Here is a 19407-nt window from a genome sequence, read left to right as displayed (position 1 = left end):
ACATGAGCAAACCCCACCCACTCGGAGCACCGGGGTCATGCAAAACAAACTCGCCCACTGGAATGTCTTTCCCAGACAGTGGTTAGTAACATTACTTGCCCTTACTCGGGAAATAGCTACTCTGGTGAAAATGGCAGTCTTTGTCTAGAGAATCATTGTACCATCTTAACCTCTGAAATATATTTTCCCCAACCTAAAATATATTGTATCTGTTTGAAGCTGGTATAAATAGGGAAGCTTATAAATAGRGCACATAGTCTAAGAAGCGGTAGATCTGTTCTATCATTCAATGTTAATGAAAACTCTATAACTCACATTTATATGTGAATTTGGTCCAGTCGCCCCAAAAAGTTACACATTGCAGCTTTAAGTTCAGTTACAACTACTTCTGGTACAAAGTCACAGATACTTACAGATCCTTTGGAAATAATTGGTATATGTCTAGAAGGTATTCGGCACAGAGCAATACCAAAGTYTTTCATGTAAGTACTGCGGACGCCATGTGTGCCTCACAAAAGACCTCATCCAACTTCAAGGGGCCCATGTCCAGTTTGACATTGCACAGAAAGTCAGCAGGACTATTGGAGAGCAGACAGACCTCATGCAGCGATTTAATAAAGACTGTGAGCTGAAGCCAGAGTCTGGAAAGCACTCAATCTCAAGTAAATCTGATGTCACCCATAGTAACTTGTTCATAAATTGCATGTTCACTTTTCTCCCCGACTTGTAAATAAATAATCCAGATTTGGAAAAGTCAATGCTCAATGGATTGAATGACTTTAGTGTAAATTAACGTGAAGTTGCCTTTTTTGGCTGAGCAGTATTTCTGTCTGTAATAAGCATTTTGTGGGAAAAACTCCTTTTGATTGGCTGAGCCTGGCTCTCCATGGCTGCACCCCTGCCTATTCATGTGAAATCCATAGATTTGGACATAATTCATTTATTTCAATTGTCTGATTTCCTTATATGAACTGTAAAATAAAATCTTTGAACTTGTTGCGTTTATATTTAGTCAAACTTTTAAAAAATAACTAAAAAATAACTTGGTTCAACTGCTTACCTAACTTCTTCCGCTTTTATCCTTGTCGCCATATGTAGTATCTTGTAATCTGGTACAAAAACAGAAGACACCATTCAATTACTTTTGTGTAATGTAATGGAACTGAGAGTCATGATCAAAGACTAGGAGCGATTATGCATAAAAGGAGCATTTACAATAAATCCAACCAGGTCTAATAGCTGAAGTGAATGATATTATATATAGCCTATCAATGTGGGATGACARCTAACCACTACAACAGGACTGAGTGAATCAAGATGCCAACAGTGACATGCGATGCAGTGATCAGAAACAAAAGTACAGAAATAGGGGAAAGCGAGGTGTGTCGTCACACTTTTRACGCTGTCCAACATTTACTGGGCACAATACATCACAATGGTATAAATGTCATACCAAATGAAAGAAGGAAGTCTTGGGCACATGTTGTATTCATTACATCTTCATATCTCATTTCAGTACGGAGTTGTAGACCATTAAATAGAGAGTGTGCACTTGTGACAATTTGCCCCATCAGCGGGTAAATTGTCACACTACGTCGGGTAAGTTGTCACATTGGATTATCAACAAATAAGAACACTACTAATTAATTGTGAATGTCAAAATAAAAACAATCATGCCTAGAGAGTCTGGCAAATCATGTCTTAAAATCAAAACAATAATGCTGGCAGAGCACACATGAATTAAGTGTCATGACCACTTTACTTTGAACTCGAACGTTCTCTGGCATGCACATAGATCCACTGTAATTGTTGGAATCGGAATGGAATGGAATGCTGCAGATAACTTGCTTAAATGTGTAAAGTCTTAACAGAACAGACGTGGTGTTTAAACACACTAATGCACAGTTTTGTAACAGRCTATACGACATACATCCGTATCTGACTAATCAGACTCATCTTCAGCGTCACAGTTCTGGCACACATAAATTGCCTGGCCTGAGGTGCAAGCATCATGGGCCCATTTGTTGCATCTCACACACTTCACACAAGTCTCCTTTGGTAGGCTGTTTGAAAATGGCTCCACACAGAAGAGGCAGAAGCACTCCTCTTCATCTGATGATGACTCTTCTACGATTTTTAGCTGCCTTCRTGTTCTTTGCAGATCCAGATTTTGACTCTCCCCCTTGCTTCCATTTTCCTCGGAAACAGCCTTTTGCTAGATTGCGCCATTTTCTTTCATTGCAAGCTGGTTTTCGGGGCCAGCTTTTGGTTATGGCCGGATGTCCTCTGGAGTTGGTAGTCTGCTGTCAGCAATGGGATTGCTGGGCAAGGGTGAGCTGGTGCTAGCTTAAGAACTGTGCAGGTCTGTGTCTGAGCTCGTGCTAGGCAGGGCTGGAATGGTGCTGGGGCCTGGCAGAGCTGGAATGTTGCTGGGGCCTGGCAGGGCAGGGTTGGTGCTGGGGCCTGGTAGGGTTGGGTTCTGAATGGGGCGATCTGTAACGTAGGATGGCGCAAACTCGGTTTCCAGAAATACATGCCTGTTGTAAGGTTGTAGCCCAGCCATCCTAAAGCCAGCCTGAATGTTCAAGGGGGTTGCAGCCAGAGGATAGATGATTGACACAATCCCAGGAATGTCATAAATTGACATTGTRTTCCCGGGATTGTTCCTCATACAGGCAACACACACGGTGTTGATGTGCCTCTTTAGCGGCCCGTAGACAGACCTGTCTAAGGGTTAAAGCTGATGAGAGCAATGGGGTGGGAATGACAGCATAATRATGCCATTTTCTTTGACATAATTGAGTCCATCAATGGACATATGAGACTCGTGGTTTTGTCCAAAAGGAGTAAACAGGGCTTCTCCTTTGAGCACTTCGTATGCTCGACCAAATGTTTCAGGAAGTCAACAAAGTGCACATCTTTCATTCACCCGGAGGGATTTGCTCCTCCTTTGCTGCCAGGTGGCCTGTTGATCAGGAAATTATTGCAGAAGTTGACGAGGGGGAATCGAAAATATGGAGGTATACTATTCCCTGTGGCTGAGACTGCACAGGCCAGTGTGACAAGGGTTCCCTTTTCAGCMGAGGTCAGTGACCCTACTTGTTTGAATCCACGTCTGTCCACCACTCTGTAAGGTTTATGTACAGTGGTCACCCCCGCTTCATCGACATTCCATATGTCTCCTGGTCCAAATTGATATCTCTGAAGCACTTCTGCTACATTGTCGAAGAAAGCATTAACATTTTCTCTGTTGAAGCTACTTGCCCTGGCAAGGCTAGTTMCCTCTGGCTTTCTCAACAACAGCGTTGGGTGGCACTTTAAGAAGCCTGTAAACCACTCCGAGCTGGCCTTTTCTTTTTCTGCCCACATTGGCGCGAACTTCAGCTGGTGTGCCACAGCAAACTGGTAGGCAAGTCTTCTGACCTCACTTGGCGAGAGACCAAAATAAATGTCAGTTGACCTAGTAATACACTGAACAAGCTGCATCTCCAAATCAGGTGAAAAACCTGCTGTGGCTTTATATAGCCAACCTCTGTTGTTGGAATGGCTCTGACTTTCAACTTCTTCTCTGGTAACCTTTTGACAATACCGAGTCAGAGTACGGTAATTTATGTCAAAATCCTTCGCTGTAATCCTGATTGATTTGTTCTGCAAGGTCACCTGCCTCACTGCCTTTAACTTCATGGCAGGTGGTGTGCTGCCATTCTCTGTCTTTCTTTTATCATTTCTAACCATCTTTCTTCCCTTCCCCTCTTTCTTTCCTTCCTTTCTTTCTTCTTTCCTTCAAAAACACATTTCCTCATTGCAATAACATATTCATTACAGGCTTATTACGCCCACCTCGCTGTCTACTAMCCACAATGCAATTCATAACACCACACTAAATGAATGGCACTGTATGAAGCAGTTGGTGTGTGTGTGTGTGGATATACTGTCTCACAGTAGTCATGTCATGTGTTAGTAGACACACACACACACACACATACCAGAACCTGTCTTGTATAGTCCAGGGATATGTCTGCTGCTCTAAACTATATGTATATATAATAATCCATTTACAGTAACATTTAATACTATTATCAGAGCTGATTACACAATATCACAAAGTTTTCTGAGCATGTTCTATGTATACTGGGGCAAGCTGTCACGTGTAGACTTGCCCCAAGGTCATTGAGACAACTTGCCCCAAACTGACGTGTGCTAATGTGGCCTAAATCCCAAGGTTAGCTCAACATAGGACTGCAGCTAAAGTATAAAAAGAAACGGTATTGTCTCCTCTACTCAGTGCAAAATTATAATTTTCTACATTCATACCTAACAAAGTTTTATTGCATAAAATGTAAAGTGACAATTTTTACTTTTGAAAAATAAGAAACTTGTGCTCACCTCACATTAGTGACCTTGACCACATGTGAACAGGAAGTTGACAATAGAACATGTAGTCACACGAAGTAGCTATTTGATTTTTGAGATGGCGCCTCTAGTGTTGGAGATATGAACAGTTTGACAATTTAACCGTGTGACAACTTACCTCGCTCTCRCCTACTTAGGTGAGAGACGTCGGCTGTGCGAGTAGCCAGCCATAGGCTCCGCGCTTGGCAGGAGCTGGGAGAAGCTACAGTATAGCTTCCCCGGCAATTGTAATAGAATATATGCCTACTGCGGACAAGTGAAGGTCCGGAGGTCGGGTCTGTACATCAATTTTGGCAGAGATAGTGGATATATAATGTCTGTCATAAGAATGAGGGGTTTAGGCGTGTTTTGCACCGGTTTAAAGTGTTTTGCATTTGATTTGGAACCGGGCTGTCTCCAAGGCGTGAGTCAGGTGCCCAGCTCTGTCCGAAGAAGAAAGTTGGCTTAAAACAAAAGTGAGGTAATTAAATGTAACCGATGTGAAATGGCTAGCTAGGTAGCGGTGGTGCGRGCTAGCAGCCTTTCAGTCGGTGACCTCACTTGCTCTGAAACCTTGAAGTAGTGGTTCCCCTTGCTCTGCAAGAGCCGCGGCTTTTGTGGAGCGATGGGTAACGATGCTTCGTGGGTGACTGTTGTTGATATGTGCAGAGGGTCCCTGGTTCGCGCCCGGGGCGAGGGGACGGACGTAAAGTTAAACTGTTACATTGGTGCCGTGACCCGGATCTAACTAGCCATTTCACATCGGTTACATAAGCACACATAGTAATTAGTAGGATTCTGTGTTTCCCATGCAAAGGGAAAACGTATTTATTTTGATAAACGCTTTATTTGCCTTCACAATGAAAACTAGCTTGAAAATTCTAGCATTTATTTGATGTAAAAGAGATATGTTTCTGGACATGCACCATGCTGCCTTGTTGACTTGACCGAGCAGTGAAGATAACTGTTAATTTGAGAAAGGTGGTACTCCCTTCACTTTCGTCCGATGACCTAATGCGCCATTGCCCGGTTCAACTTGGGCCAMTGTAAAATAATCACCACAGACCAAAACAGCGGGCTGTCAAGCTCCCGCCTATTCCTCTTTGGATTGGTGGAAATTTTGGATTATTTGAAATCTATTTTTAAATATTCAATGAGGGTGTTGACGTCAACCGCCTGTATTGAATGGAGAGTGAGACGCTATACTAGCCTAATGAATAAACATTATCGAATATCAACAGGGACAACTCCGATATAAAGTGTTTTTTCTTAAAGTTGCCGGGATGTTATGTGCATCACATAGTACACTCTTAACAACCTCAGRATTACGAAACTTCTATTAGATCAAATAAGCCTCATGTATCAAAATAAACATGTTTTTTTATCTTGACTAAATTCGACACCCATTGACCCATATTCAGAAACTCCTCACTTGCTTAATAATTAATGATCTGCTGAACATGGATAGATTTTGAGCGGAGTAAACCCTCTCGCTTCCCCTTTTCCTCTGATTTGGGAAAATGTTCACTTGTTTGAATAGCCTAAAGTTATCAACTAGGCGATCATGATTCTACAGTACTGCGTGGATAGTGAAATGAGAGAAGGTAGGCTAATTGAATTAGAGATAGTCTAAATCCCCCMGCAAAAGTTTCCTCCGAAGCGCAGGCTGCAAGAGAAGGTAACGTGCACAATTACGATAGGCAAAGGCATGTCAATGTATCTGAACCGAGACAATGTGAATGAGTTGCCGAAAACAGTTTCTGAAAACAGCAAGTGAAAGAACATGGGTAAATTCACATAAATARATCCCAAGATTTATGCCAGAGAGAGACATGTGATAATTACAAGCGTGAACCCATGGGTTTAACAGCAAGCGTGAGCAATGTGCATTATTGTGCTGGGCTTATAGGCCATAAGGTAAATAGGTGAATGACATTCTGCACATGGCTAACAGGAAAGAGACGAAAGAAGACTTTATACTGATAGTGATATGTTTGTATTCATTCCCACAATGCCCGTAGAATAYGAAARGATGTGAATTATGTTATGCTTACTGGATYAAGTTAAACGAGCATTCAGACCAGCTTTACTGATTGAACCTTGGTAAAATACATTCCCTGCAATGATACAAAAATAACCAAGTCAGTCTGCACAGAGTTGATTTTTGAAATTTAATTTCAACAYAATTGTCATACTCACACAACTTTTAGTACAGTACTTTTATTGGACAAAAGGATACATYTGACAAGTAGAATAATATTACACACTATGGAATCACTTGACAATTTCTGTAAATCTGGAACCCTCTCTTTGATAAAATGAATTTGAGTACTTTGGAAAAGGTTCAACATTACACACATCTTTACTAATTCCTGTCAAGTAAAGATGAATTAAGGCATTATCCTTATCTCACTATAAAACACCAGCATCAACCTAAAGGGACATAGTTGTCACTCTTCATCAYTGAAGTATTTTTACAGACACAATCACACCAACCATCACRATATCATKTACRCTGCCTCATCATACTCATTCCCTCCTCAGTTCACCTCATCCAGTTCCCTACTACATCCAAAACCAACAGAATTAACTACTAACTAACTAAGACTACAGTACATGTCACGATACTCTATACATGGGRAGTGTGCATTTTCTGCTGGTGTATCCTGAGGTAGCTCCTCTCTGAGAATCTCTTCCCACAGTGCGTACAGGCAAATGACCTCTCTTCCATGTGGATCTTCAGGTGCCTCTTCAGCTGGTGCTGGTGGGAGAACCTCTTCTCAAACTGGGGGCAGATGTAGGATTTCTCCCTTGTGTGGACTCTCGTGCCTCTTCAGGTTGGACGGGTGGGAGAAAACACAGCACGCTAGCTGTACACAAAGACTTCCAGTCCTTGCGCTAAGCTAGTTAGCACTGGCTCCCGAAATTACCTCTAACTTCCTGCATARTGGACTCMGATGTAAAAATGGTATCCACGAGTTCTGACTCTGGGGAAGTAGATAKKWTTTTTTMCCCAAATCCCCAACTATCCCTTTAATGGTTTGATAGTCCAAAGGCATGGTCCCACACTTAAGACAAAATGAATCAAGACCTGGGCCCGTATCCACAAAGAATAGGATCTTTCCAAATAATCGTATTCATTATGATCTAAAAGGAAAACTGATCCTAGATCAGCACTCCTACTCTCAGACACTTTGTAAATATGGGCCCTGACCTAATACCATTCAGACAGTACACATTGGGCTCACCTCAGTGAGACTGTGTGGTCCTGTGCTGCTCAGCTGGTTCCTCTGTGGGTTCAGGAGGAGGTGTAGCCTGTTTGTCCTCCATGACCATGGTCCCCTCAGGGTTCCCTAAACCCTCCTCACACCCCTCCTCCTTCACCAGTAGCACCTCTGGACCAATGATGTGTTCCACATTGTTGTGTTACAGCCTGAATTCCAACTTGATTAAATACATTTCTCACCCATCAACACACCTTAATGACAAAGTGAAAACATGTTTTTAGAAAGGTTTGCACATTTATTTAAAATGAAATACAGAAATGACTAATTTATGTAAGCATTCACATCCCTGAGTCAATACATGTTAGAATCACCTTTGGTAGTGATTACAGCTGTGAGTCTTTCTGGGTAAGCAAGAGCCTTGACTTTTTTAACATTTTGTTGTGATACCGGCTGCATTTAAAATATATTAAATTGGGATTTTGTGTCACTGGCCTACACACACTACCCCATAATGTCAAAATAGATTTTTTGTTGTTGACATTTTAGCAAATTCATTAAAAATGAAAAGTTGAAATGTCTTAAGTCAACCCCTATGTCAATATGTGAGCAATAAGTGTTTAGCATGGTTTTTGAATGACTACCTCATCTCTGTACCCAAGATATACAATTATCTGTAAGGACCCTCAGTTGAGCAGTGCATTTCAAACACAGATTTAACCACAAAGACCAGGGAGGTTTTCCAATAGTTCGCAAAGAAAGACACCTATTTGTAGATGGGGGAAAAATAAAGAAATCAGACATTGAATATCCCTTTGTGCATGGTCAAGTTATTAATTACACTTTGGATGGTATATCAATACACCCAGTCACTACAAAATACAGGCATCCTTCCTAACTCAGTTGCCGGAGAGGAAGGAAACCACTCAGMGATTTCACCATGAAGCTAATGGTGACTTTAAAACAGTTAGAGTTTAATGGCTGTGATAGAGGACTGAGGATGGATCAACAACATTGTGGTTACTCCACAATACTAACCTAAATGACAGAGTGAAAAGCAGGAAGCCTGTACAGAATAAAATATTCCAAAACATGCATCCTGTTTGCATTAAGGTACTAAAGTAAAACTGCAAAAAATGTGGCAAGAAATTAACTTTATGTCCTGAATATGTCCTGGGGCAAACTAACACAACACATCACTGAGTACCARTCATCATATTTTCAAGCATGGTGATGGCTGTATCATGTTATGGGTATGCTTGTCATTGGCAAGGACTAGGGAGTTTTTAGGATAAAAAGAAATGGAATTGAGCTAAGCACAGGCAAAYTCCTAGAGGAAAACCAGGTTCAGTCTGCTTTCCAACAGACACTGGGAAACAAATTCACCTTTCTGCAGGACAATAACCTAAAACCCAAGGCCAAATCTACACTGGAGTTGCTTACCAAGATGACATTGAATGTTCCTGAGTGGCCTAGTTACAGTTGTGACTTAAATTGACTTGAAAATCTTTGGCAKGACCTGAAAATGGCTGTCTAGCAATGATCAATAATCAACTTGACAGAGCTTGAAGAATTTTAAGAATAATGTGCAAATATTGTACAATCCATGTGTGCAAAGCTCTTAGATACGTACCGCTGCCAAAGATGATTCTAACATGTATTGACTCAGGGGTTTGAATACTTATGTAAATCTGGTATTTCTGTATTTCATTTTCAATACATTTGTAAACATTTCTAAAAACATGTTTTCACTTCATCATTATGGTATAATACCTTTTGAAATCAGGTTGGAACACAACAAAATGTGGAATAAGTCAAGAGGTATGGATTAGAGGTCGACCGATTATCGGATGGCCGATTAATTAGGGATTTCAGTTTCATAACAATCGGTAATCGCCATTTTTAGACACCGATCATGGCCGATTACATTGGCCTCCACGAGGAGACTGCGTGGCAGGCTGACTACCTGTTATGCGAGTGCAGCAAGGAACAAGGTAAGGTGCTAGCTAGCATTAAACGTATTTTATAAAAAACAATCAACTTAACATAATCACTAGTTACTACACATGGTTGATGATATTACTAGTTATCTAGCTTGTCCTGCGTTGCATATAATCGATGCGGTGCCTGTTAATTTATCATTGAATCATTTATCATTGAATCATTGCCAAACGGGTGATTTAACAAGCGCATTCGGGAAAAAAGCACTGTCGTTGCCACATGTATACCTAACCATAACATCAATGCCTGTCTTAAAATCAATACACAAGTATATATTTTTTAAACCTGCATATTTAGTTAATATTGCCTGCAACATGAATTTCTTTTAACTAGGGAAAATGTGTCACTTCTCTGGGCGTTCTGTACAACAGAGTCAGGGTATATGCAGCAGTTTGGGCCCCTGGCTCGTTGCGAACTGTGAAGACTTTCTTCTAACAAGACAGCCAACTTCGCCAAACGGGGATGTTTAACAAAAGCGCATTTGCGAAAAAAGCATAATCGTTGCACGAATGTACCTAACAATAAACATCAATGCCTTTCTTATTAAATCAATACACAGAAGTATATATTTTTAAACCTGCATATTAGTTAAAAGAAATTCAGTTAGGCAATATTAAACTAGGGAATATTGTGTCACTTCTCTGCGTTCATTGCACGCAGATGGCGGGGTATATGCAACAGTTTGGGCCGCCTGGCTGTTGCGAACTAATTTTCCAGATTTTTATATTTGAATTAACGAAGTTGTGCAATGCAACAGGAATATTTAGACTTATGGATTGCCACCCGTAAGATAAATATGAAAGTAGAACTGTGTATTTCACTGAAAGAATAAACGTTTTGTTTTCAAAATTATAGTTACGGATTTTACCATATTAATGACCTAAGGTCGTATTTCTGTCTGTTATGTTACAATTAAGTCTATGATTTATGTCTGACTGAGCGGTGGTAGGCAGCAGCAGGCTCGTAAACATTCATTCAAACAGCACTTTCGTGCGTTTGCCAGCAGCTCTTCGTTGTGCTTCAAGCATTGAGCTGTTTATGACTTCAAGCCTATCAACTCCCGAGATTGGCTGGTGTAACCGATGTGAAATGGCTAGCTAGTTAGTGGGGTGCGCGCTAATAGCGTTTCAAACGGTGACGGCACTCGCTCTGAGACCTTGAAGTAGTTGTTCCCCTTGCTCTGCAAGGGCGGACATTTGTGGAGCAATGGATAAGATGCTTCGAGGGTGGCTGTTTTCGATGCGTTCTGTTCGAGCCCAGGTAGGGGCGAGGAGAGGGACGGAAGCTATACTGTTACACTGGCAAGACTAAAGTGCCTATAAGAACAACCAATAGTCAAGGTATATGAAATACAAATGTATAGAGAGAAATAGTCCTATAACTCCTATATAACTACAACCTAAAACTTCTTACCTGGGAATATTGAAGACTCATGTTAAAAGGAACCACCAGCTTTCATATGTTCTGAGCAAGGAACTTAAACGTTAGCTTTTTTACATGGCACATATTGCACTTTTACTTTCTTTACTTTCTTCTCACATTTGTTGGAGAATTTAAACCAAATTGAACATGTTTCATTATCTATTTGAGGCTAAATTGATTGATTGATGTATTATATTAAGTTAAAGTAAAAGTGTTCATTCAGTATTGTTGTAATTGTCATTATTACAAATAAAATATATATTTTTTTAAATGGCCGATTTAATCGGTATCGCTTTTTTTGTCCTCCAATAATCGGTATGTATCGGCGTTGAAAAATCAATAGTCGGTCACCTCTAGTATGAATACTTCCTGAAGGCACTGTATTTTCAGATAAGCGATGGTAGCCTATCCATTTGGCATGTAGCTAGCTAGCTAAGCAAACATGCGTAATGTAGCTTGCTGTATCAGGAGATTAGGCTTGACATCGGCAAGTCCTCGTCTTGAAAAAGTTGTCGTCGGACTACTGTCATCATCACTATAGATGGCATGCAAATGAACAATATTTGGATTTAGCCATCTAGTTTATCCTAAAAGTTAGCTTGTTAACCAGCCATATTGACGTGATCTGTTATTAGCTAGCTAGCCAATTTGACGTGGTCCATCAATCAATGCAGCCTATCATGTCTGTCAGCAGCAATCGTGATTACACACTCTGAAAAACAATGTTGAAAAGGGGATAATGTTAGCTAACTTAGCTAGGAGGCCTATGTTGGTTGGAGAAAAATGTACATTAGGTCAACTTACCACTATGTTTAGCCAACTGTACAAAGTGTCTACCGGTAACTTGCAAATAAACATTATCAGCTAAAATTACATCGGTAAATGTGCCTTCTGCTGCTTGGCAGGCAGAGCCCACAAACAATGGGAAATGAACCTAAACCACTCATATTGTCAGATATAATTACTTTTATATCACTCAATTATCCAATTAAAAGTGGCCGCTATTGAGAGATATCGTGGGCTACCCTCACATATCTGAAATTACATGAACAATTGATGTTTTCTGATCATTAAAAGCATGCGTTACTTCTGTATAACTCTGATGATATAGCTAAATGTGCGCAATTCTTTTGCATGGACGTTTGTAGTTCTGACAATGCTCTCAAGGAGTGGATCGATATTACATCCAAATAGTTAACCTTTATTTAACAATCCCTTAAACGGCACGCAGTTGTCAATGGCTTTAGAGGAGCTGGGGTCTCCTTGCCCCTCAGCAGGCAAATCGAACACCCTGCATCTTATTGGGATATTTTATTGATAACGACCTATTGGCCAGTGAGAGGCTTCAAAGCCACCAGTCGGCCATATTGGCACTCCCCAGAAGGAGCAGTTCTCCATAGGAATTAATGGAATTCTACAGTATTTCAATGAAATGTTTCATGGACAAAATTACATGTATTTAAAGCTGCACTTTGCAGAAATCGCTCTGCCATTTCGTGGTTTTTAAATGTCTAATAGTTCACCTCATTTCAGTTTTTGATAAAACAAGTAAGTATAGCGTAGAGAATCATTCTACCATCTAAACCGCTGTGAAATATATTTTCCAAAACCAAACTTATTGTATTTTCAGTTGTTTGAAGCTGGTGTAAGAAACTGTAAGTAAAAGACGCAAAAACAATTGCTTCTTAGACTTGAATGAAGGCGCGGTTTCAAAACAGCGCCCCTTATCAGTCATCTAGTGTAATATATGAATCATTGCTCTGGACCCTCCTCTTGGAAGAGAGAGGTGATACAGATTACACAGACATAGATGCACACACAGGTAATAAACACACTATCAACATGGAGAGTTTACCTATCCCCACATCGTTTGAGTCCTATACTGTAGTTACTGAATAACTTAATTGTTGCTAAACCCATCATGTTGGACATAAATTATTTTGTGGGTAAATAAGAGTCAGCTATGGTAAGTCAAAAGTAATCAGTGGATCTTTTCTGCTGGCAATAGATTAATCTTTGTCTTTAATGCAGGGTTTGATCTAAACGTCAGAATCTATGGAATGGAATGGTTACTTTCTATATCATAGAGTGGCATGGTTTTTCTGCTGGTGTATCCTGAGGTATCTCCTCTCTGAGAACCTCTTCCCGCAGTTCGTACAGGCGAACGGCCGTTCTCCCGTGTGGACCTTCAGGTGCATCTTCAGGTTGCCAGCCAGGGCGAAGCGCATGTGACACTGGGTACAGCTGAAGGGTTTCTCCCCAGTGTGGACCCTCTGGTGCATCTTTAGGTTGTCCTGGCGGGAGAACCTCTTKTCACACTGGGTACAGCTGAAGGGTTTCTCCCCTGTGTGGACCCTCTGGTGCCTCTCCACCTTCTGGGGGCAGCTGAAGCCTTTGTTACAGAACATGCAGAGGAATCGTTTCTCCTTACTATTGCCTGATGTGGCTCCTTCTCCCTGAGCCTGGGCTCTAGRCCTGTCGTTTGAGTTCAATACCTGATCGAAAAGGATCTGGCCGTGTGAATCGGAAGGTGCCATCGARGTGAACACTGGGTCACGACCCCTGAACGCATCTAAAGAGGATTGGGTGGCGACATTTAGATTAGTCTCTAAGCTACCCCTGTAATTTAAGAAATCTCTGCCCTGTGAGTGTCCGTCTCCTAGGTGACTATCTGTATTCCATGTGGGAGGAGCATCGCCCTCCACTTTCACCTCATCTACCACTATAACCTCCCCTTTCTTATCTAGGCACCCTTTAGAGTATACACTACTACTGTACCGGTTCCAGTCCCCTCTAGACAGATCAGTCTGGGTCTCTAAACCCAAGTGCATTTTGCCAGAATCCATCTCTGTAGTGTAAGAACAAGATGGATCATCACTGCCAGTGTCTAATGCGTCACCATCAACATCCCCACGGGAATTAACCATCCTCTGGCTCTGGTGAAATACCGGTAAATATTCTGAGCCGGGAGCAGGAGGACAGCCCAGTGGCCTTAGTCTKRCTGGGTCTGATCTGTGGTCAGATCCTGTGTGTAAGAACCTGTGTGTTACAGTTAAAGTCTCTGTGTCGGTCTCTGACTTGAGGACGGCGTTCTGCYTTCCACTGACCTCCGTGATGCTGTGTCGGATCCTGGGCTGTGCTGGGGCGGGGTCCTCCGTTGCTACAGGGGGCGCTCCAGACGCTGCTCCAGTCTGGATGTCTCTGCTGTGTCGTGGGTCTTCCTCTCCTCCAGACCTCTCCTGTTTGACCCCAGGACCTACAGCCTCTGGATCTGCAGACTGACACAAGAGAGGAGGTTATTATTGCTACATGAGTTGAATTGGATAACAATGTCGTAGGGAAGTCTCACAAGCTCCCCTATGGCAGYTAAATGAGGATGCACATGTAAGAAAGTGAATAGCTGAGMGGAGCCTTTCTGAAATAAAGAGGCCACATTTGATTTACAAAGTAACTGTAATTTTTTATGCAKCACTATTACACTAACCTCCATCACAATAACATGATGGGTTGAGGTTCCACTTCTCTCATCAACAGTGATTGGTTGGCCATCTCTCCATGTATTGTGTCCCGCTGGCTTCACAAAGCTCCTGTTGCCTCCAGTGAGATGTCCTTCACCTGAGAGTGTGATTGGGGGAAAATAGGAGGTTAAGTTAGCTACTGTCAATGCTCAACACTATATTGTACAATATTGACACGGTCTACATTTGGGCAAGYATYTAAGGTAACACTTCTCGTAACTTATTGATATACTATTTATTGATTGATGTATTATGTTCGATGAATCACATTTGTTTTAATTGAGTAAATAATAGGWAATGCAGTAAATCAATAATCTGGTTAGAATAACAGTGTCTTTGTGCAAGATAGCTAAATAATCATGGGAATTATTGCATAGTATCCAAAAACTGACCAGCTATATATATGAATGAATGGCAACAGGCCACACAGCCTCGGTCTTCTGCAAAATGTACCTCTTGCCATTCCTCTGTATCGGTCGAGGATCTTGACACTACTGGGACGACTGGCGAGAACGCGCTCTCGRARTGTCCTCTCTGCGCGCTCCCGTGCCACCTTCAGTTCCAGTAGTTTCCTCCGCAATGCCATGTTTTCTTTCTGGCTTTGAGTTATTTCCAAACGAAACACTGCATAGTCGTCGTCTACGAGTTTACAGATCTCTGKCACGGCTGCATTCGCTAGCACCTCCATAATGGAGGCTATTTGAGTGTGAAAAACCATACAGTTAGCCATTGTTAGCTAACGTTAGCAGCTAGCGTTACCTAGAAAACATCTAAACCAAATCCTGTCTCCAACGCGAATTAAACACTACTTGTGGTAAGTATGTGATGCTGTGCAGTTAAATTAGTAATATTTTAAGTTCCAGTGTGTTTATAAACGTCTAAATAACACTCCAATAATAACGCTATCGTGAAAATTGTTTGTTGACTTCAGTGTACTTCTTTGTGTGAGTTTCCGGCAGACTATACAAGTATTACTGCCTTTCACAGGTCGGAGTGTGATTGCACATTGTCACACCAAAGGGGAATTAATCTAACCACCATCTAATCCAGGGATGGGACTGATTGGTGTCACACTTTTGCCCCAGCTAACAAACATGACTCCAATAGTCAACTAATTATTACCTTAAGTTTAGAATGCAATTAGTTTAATCAGCTGTTTGCTGGGATTGGGCAAAGTGACACCACTCCGGCCCCCAAGGACTGGAGTTACCCGTCCCTGATAACCCTGCACATATACACCACTATACCAAAAAAACGCACCACCTTTATCCACTACTTTAGCCTACCAAACCTCCTACTCCAGGCCAACAGACCGGGAGCATGGAACCCCTTCTCTTAAAGCCCCCTGTAGATCTCTTGCACCCAAAAATGTCTCRGCTACTTCCACTACCACATGTATTTTCTGGGATTCACGCTTCATCCGTGCAGTACAATGAATAAGCATAGCAATAAACACAAGAAATCATACCTTACTAAAACTCATCCTCTCTGGATCCCTCTCTTATTCACAAGGGGGCTCCCAGTCTAATCAATCACCCTCGGGCTATCCAATACTCTCTTCACTGCCTCAGAACAGGACATTTTCTGCCCCACTCGAACTCCTGGCAATCTCAACCTCTCTCAAAGGGCACTTCGGATCCCCAGCTGCATGGYCGCCCCCACAGTGGAGACTGCTTTCTTTATCCCAACTTTACACTACCTCTGACTATGCCCTCCTGTACATTTCCCACATTGTGCGATCTCCTTTCTACACACTGCTGCAACATGTCTGAATCGTTAGCACATAAAGCACCATAGCGGGTTTGGAACACAGTTTAGCAAATATAACCTAACCTGACCTTATCAGGTATAAACTCTGTCAAAGCTCAACAAGACAGACTATTCTCAGTCTCGCCATTGCCACCAGGTCTACGTCTCACCAAACAGTGGGCGTCACAAACACTAGGAATATTATTTTTCATTGGATCCACCTCTACACTCAATGCTACCCCACTGATCACTCCTTTGAGTAGCACCCTGCTTCGGAGAGCAAAGCACTACACATGTCAATCCCAGAAGCGCATGACGCGGTTTGCCCGCTGCCTCTGGACGGAYGATGCACAAAAAAGCTAAACAATTCCACTTCTCAAAACTTTGACAGATGTACAGTTCCCAGTTTGACCTTTACTCAGCTTGAAACAATGTACAGGCTGYCCAAAAAGCCAGAATACACCTCTCAGGGCAAACGTTGGAAGTCTCTACCACACCTGTCAACGCAGGTACTTCATCCTGGTCTGGCTCACTTCCAAACTCCATGTCACACCCTCYTTGGTGACTTGTTGTAACAGGAGACAMGATCTCACACTCAGTAGTTGATTTGTACTCTTTAACACCATTACTAGGTATATATTCAGAAGATGTAGGTTTGAGCCTGGCYCCTTRCCATTCTTCCACATTTGTGTTCTAAGTCAGCGGGAACTAGACAAATCATAGAGATAGAGGACTCATCWTTGTATCTGTGCCATTATAGCTTCAGTGATAGCATGGGCGGTGCCATTGAGGCAATTTTTTTATTTWATTTWATTTAACCTTTATTTAACTAGGAAAGTCAGTTAAGAACAAATTCTTATTTACAATGACGGCCTAGGAACYGTGGGTTAACTGCCTTGTTCAGGGGCAAAATTACAGAMTTTTACCTTGTCAGCTCGGGGATTCGACCTAGCAACCTTTCGGTTACTGGCCCAACACTCTAACCACTAAGTTACCTGCCYCCCAATCTCCATTTTGAAGTAGTACATTMTCTTATTCATGATTGGCTGATCKCTCCCGATGACCCGGTTGGACATGACTCRAACAGGGTTACCAGGAAGTATCAGCTAATGAAGTTGGAAGTCCCAACAAGTTAACTACATTAAAATGGTGGAAGCCCTCAATAGCGCTGCACCTGCTAATATGGCCTTTTGGCCACTAGATACCTCTATCATTTAAATCAAGACACCCCACTTCCATTTACACTGAAGAGAAAAATCTTATTGGTTGTGGTCCTAGCTCAAAGGGTTTGGTTAAATGAAAAAGGTATGCACGCTGTCCTTTAAAATACGGTGCTGCTTATTACATTACACATCAAATCTCCTATTCATGATCAGTATCTTTAAAGCTGTGAGCAGAATTGTTTAGAAAGAACAGTGTGTTAACAAGAATACAGTAGAAAATATTACAATGACTTTATTCCATCTACATCACCTCAGTAAGGTAAATATTAAACTGTCCTGTTCTAGCCTAGGTTTACTGTCTCTCTAAAAGTAGCATATCATTCTAAAGCAGTCAAACGTAATATATCATACTYAAACAGTCAAACATAATATAGCATACTAAACGTGTCAAAGCAAGCTGGTGCGATCAAGATGTAAGATACTATATGTCCTACAATACGTATTATATTGTATGACTGCTATTAGATTGGTAGGCCAATGTAATGAATCCTAACGTAAAGTAACATATTAAACTAAATGGAGTGGCACGGATGMGAGTAAAATATAWGTTTTTCTCTGAGACCAGGTTGACATAGTGGGGATGGGTAAATACTCCATGTTTAAAGTGTTTGTATTATCTGTGTGTGCGTGTGTATGTCTGTGTAATCTGTATCACCTGTCTCTTCAAGAATAGGAGGTGGTGCTGCTCGTGAAGGAAGAGGGGTGTGAGGAGAGTCGGGGGAACCCTGAGGGGAACATGGTAATGGAGGACAACCAGTTTAAGACTTCTCCTGAACCCACAGAGGAACCAGCTGAGCAGCACAGGACCACATACAGTCTCCCTGAGGTGAGGACCTGATCCTTGATCAGCACTTCTATTCTGAGACTCTTTGTGGATATGGGCTCAGGTCTTGATTCATTTTGTCTTAAGTGTGGGACCATGCCTTTGAATTATCAAACCATTAAAGAGTGTCAAGTAATCAAATCAACTTACATGTTTGCATAGTACTCAGCAATCCCTCATTGACCAATCAGAATGTGCTGAGTAGAAGAAAGATGGGGGAGCAAGGTAAGGGAGAAATACATATAATTATGTTTACATACAAAAACACATTATAATGTATGACCAGGTAATTGACAAAAAAAATATATATTTGTATCCATTTGTTTGTAAAGTCTATTTTCTAAACTCTTCCTGCAGGTGGATGGCTGGAGGCTAATAGAGGAGACTGGGCGGCCATCTTGGATTCCCAGACGCATACCGGTGCAGCCAATGGCCCAGGGGATAACATCACTGAMCAGGCCAGGACCAGAGATGACTTAGTGGAGGTCAGTGGATGGGACGGAGCCGTCAACTCTGGACTCGGGAACAACTCTGTTAATCACAGRCAGAAACAGCCAGTGAGACACAAAACAACAACCAAAACACATTCTAAAGCGAATACTGAAAAAATATTCCTGACAGAGAACGTAGGGAATGGTCAGTGGTGAGCTATAGAAAATTAATGTCATATTGGTTTATATTTTGTGATGTCATTAAAAGTGTTATAAAAGGAAATGTTGTAACTGAAAAGTATATACACTACATGTCCGATGTCTCCATCCTTAACATTGTATATGAACAATTATYAAKGTATTTTTGTTAAGGTATGAATGTGATTTTCGGAGCCATAAGAGAATTTGTCTCCTATAAACTTTGCACASTAAGTAGCCACTCCCTGAGTGAGGTCAGAGAGTGTGTCAGCCTGACTGAACCGTCCCTGTCGACCAGAGTGSATAAAAGGAWTGGTAAAGAAATGTACATTTGGACCAGAAAGGCGTTGASCTGCGYCTCACATCCAAAGTGGTTTGAACTGTGAATAGCAACACGAGGTGGAGGCAAGAAGCTCACCTCCCAGA

General features: G+C 41.7%; 1 protein-coding gene and 1 long non-coding RNA gene across 3 annotated transcripts; one reads left to right on the top strand and one right to left on the bottom strand.

Annotated features, from left to right (window-relative positions):
- Positions 1 to 11015: 11015 nt before the first annotated feature.
- On the bottom strand, positions 11016 to 15287 carry LOC111971748 (uncharacterized). The gene is made up of 3 exons (XM_023998582.3): positions 15011 to 15287; positions 14524 to 14654; positions 11016 to 14317 (listed from the first exon to the last, which is right to left on the bottom strand). Exons 1-3 carry the CDS (start codon positions 15285 to 15287, stop codon positions 13121 to 13123), a joined length of 1605 nt encoding a protein of 534 aa, XP_023854350.2. The 3' UTR covers positions 11016 to 13120.
- Positions 15283 to 18797, top strand: LOC139028606 (uncharacterized). 2 transcript variants are annotated; one of them, XR_011480809.1, is made up of 4 exons: positions 15283 to 15371; positions 18203 to 18355; positions 18515 to 18577; positions 18710 to 18797. It is a non-coding gene; the product is annotated as an uncharacterized lncRNA (long non-coding RNA). The 2 variants fall into 2 exon arrangements; XR_011480808.1 differs by having other exon boundaries at positions 15306 to 15371; positions 18198 to 18355.
- The last annotated feature ends 610 nt before the right edge of the window (positions 18798 to 19407 follow it).

The sequence above is a fragment of the Salvelinus sp. IW2-2015 genome, linkage group LG13, assembly GCF_002910315.2.
Source record: "Salvelinus sp. IW2-2015 linkage group LG13, ASM291031v2, whole genome shotgun sequence".
Classification (NCBI taxonomy): Eukaryota; Metazoa; Chordata; class Actinopteri; order Salmoniformes; family Salmonidae; genus Salvelinus; species Salvelinus sp. IW2-2015.
The sequence above is the reverse complement of the archived record's forward strand: the minus strand, read 5'-3'. Positions and strand labels throughout refer to the sequence as shown.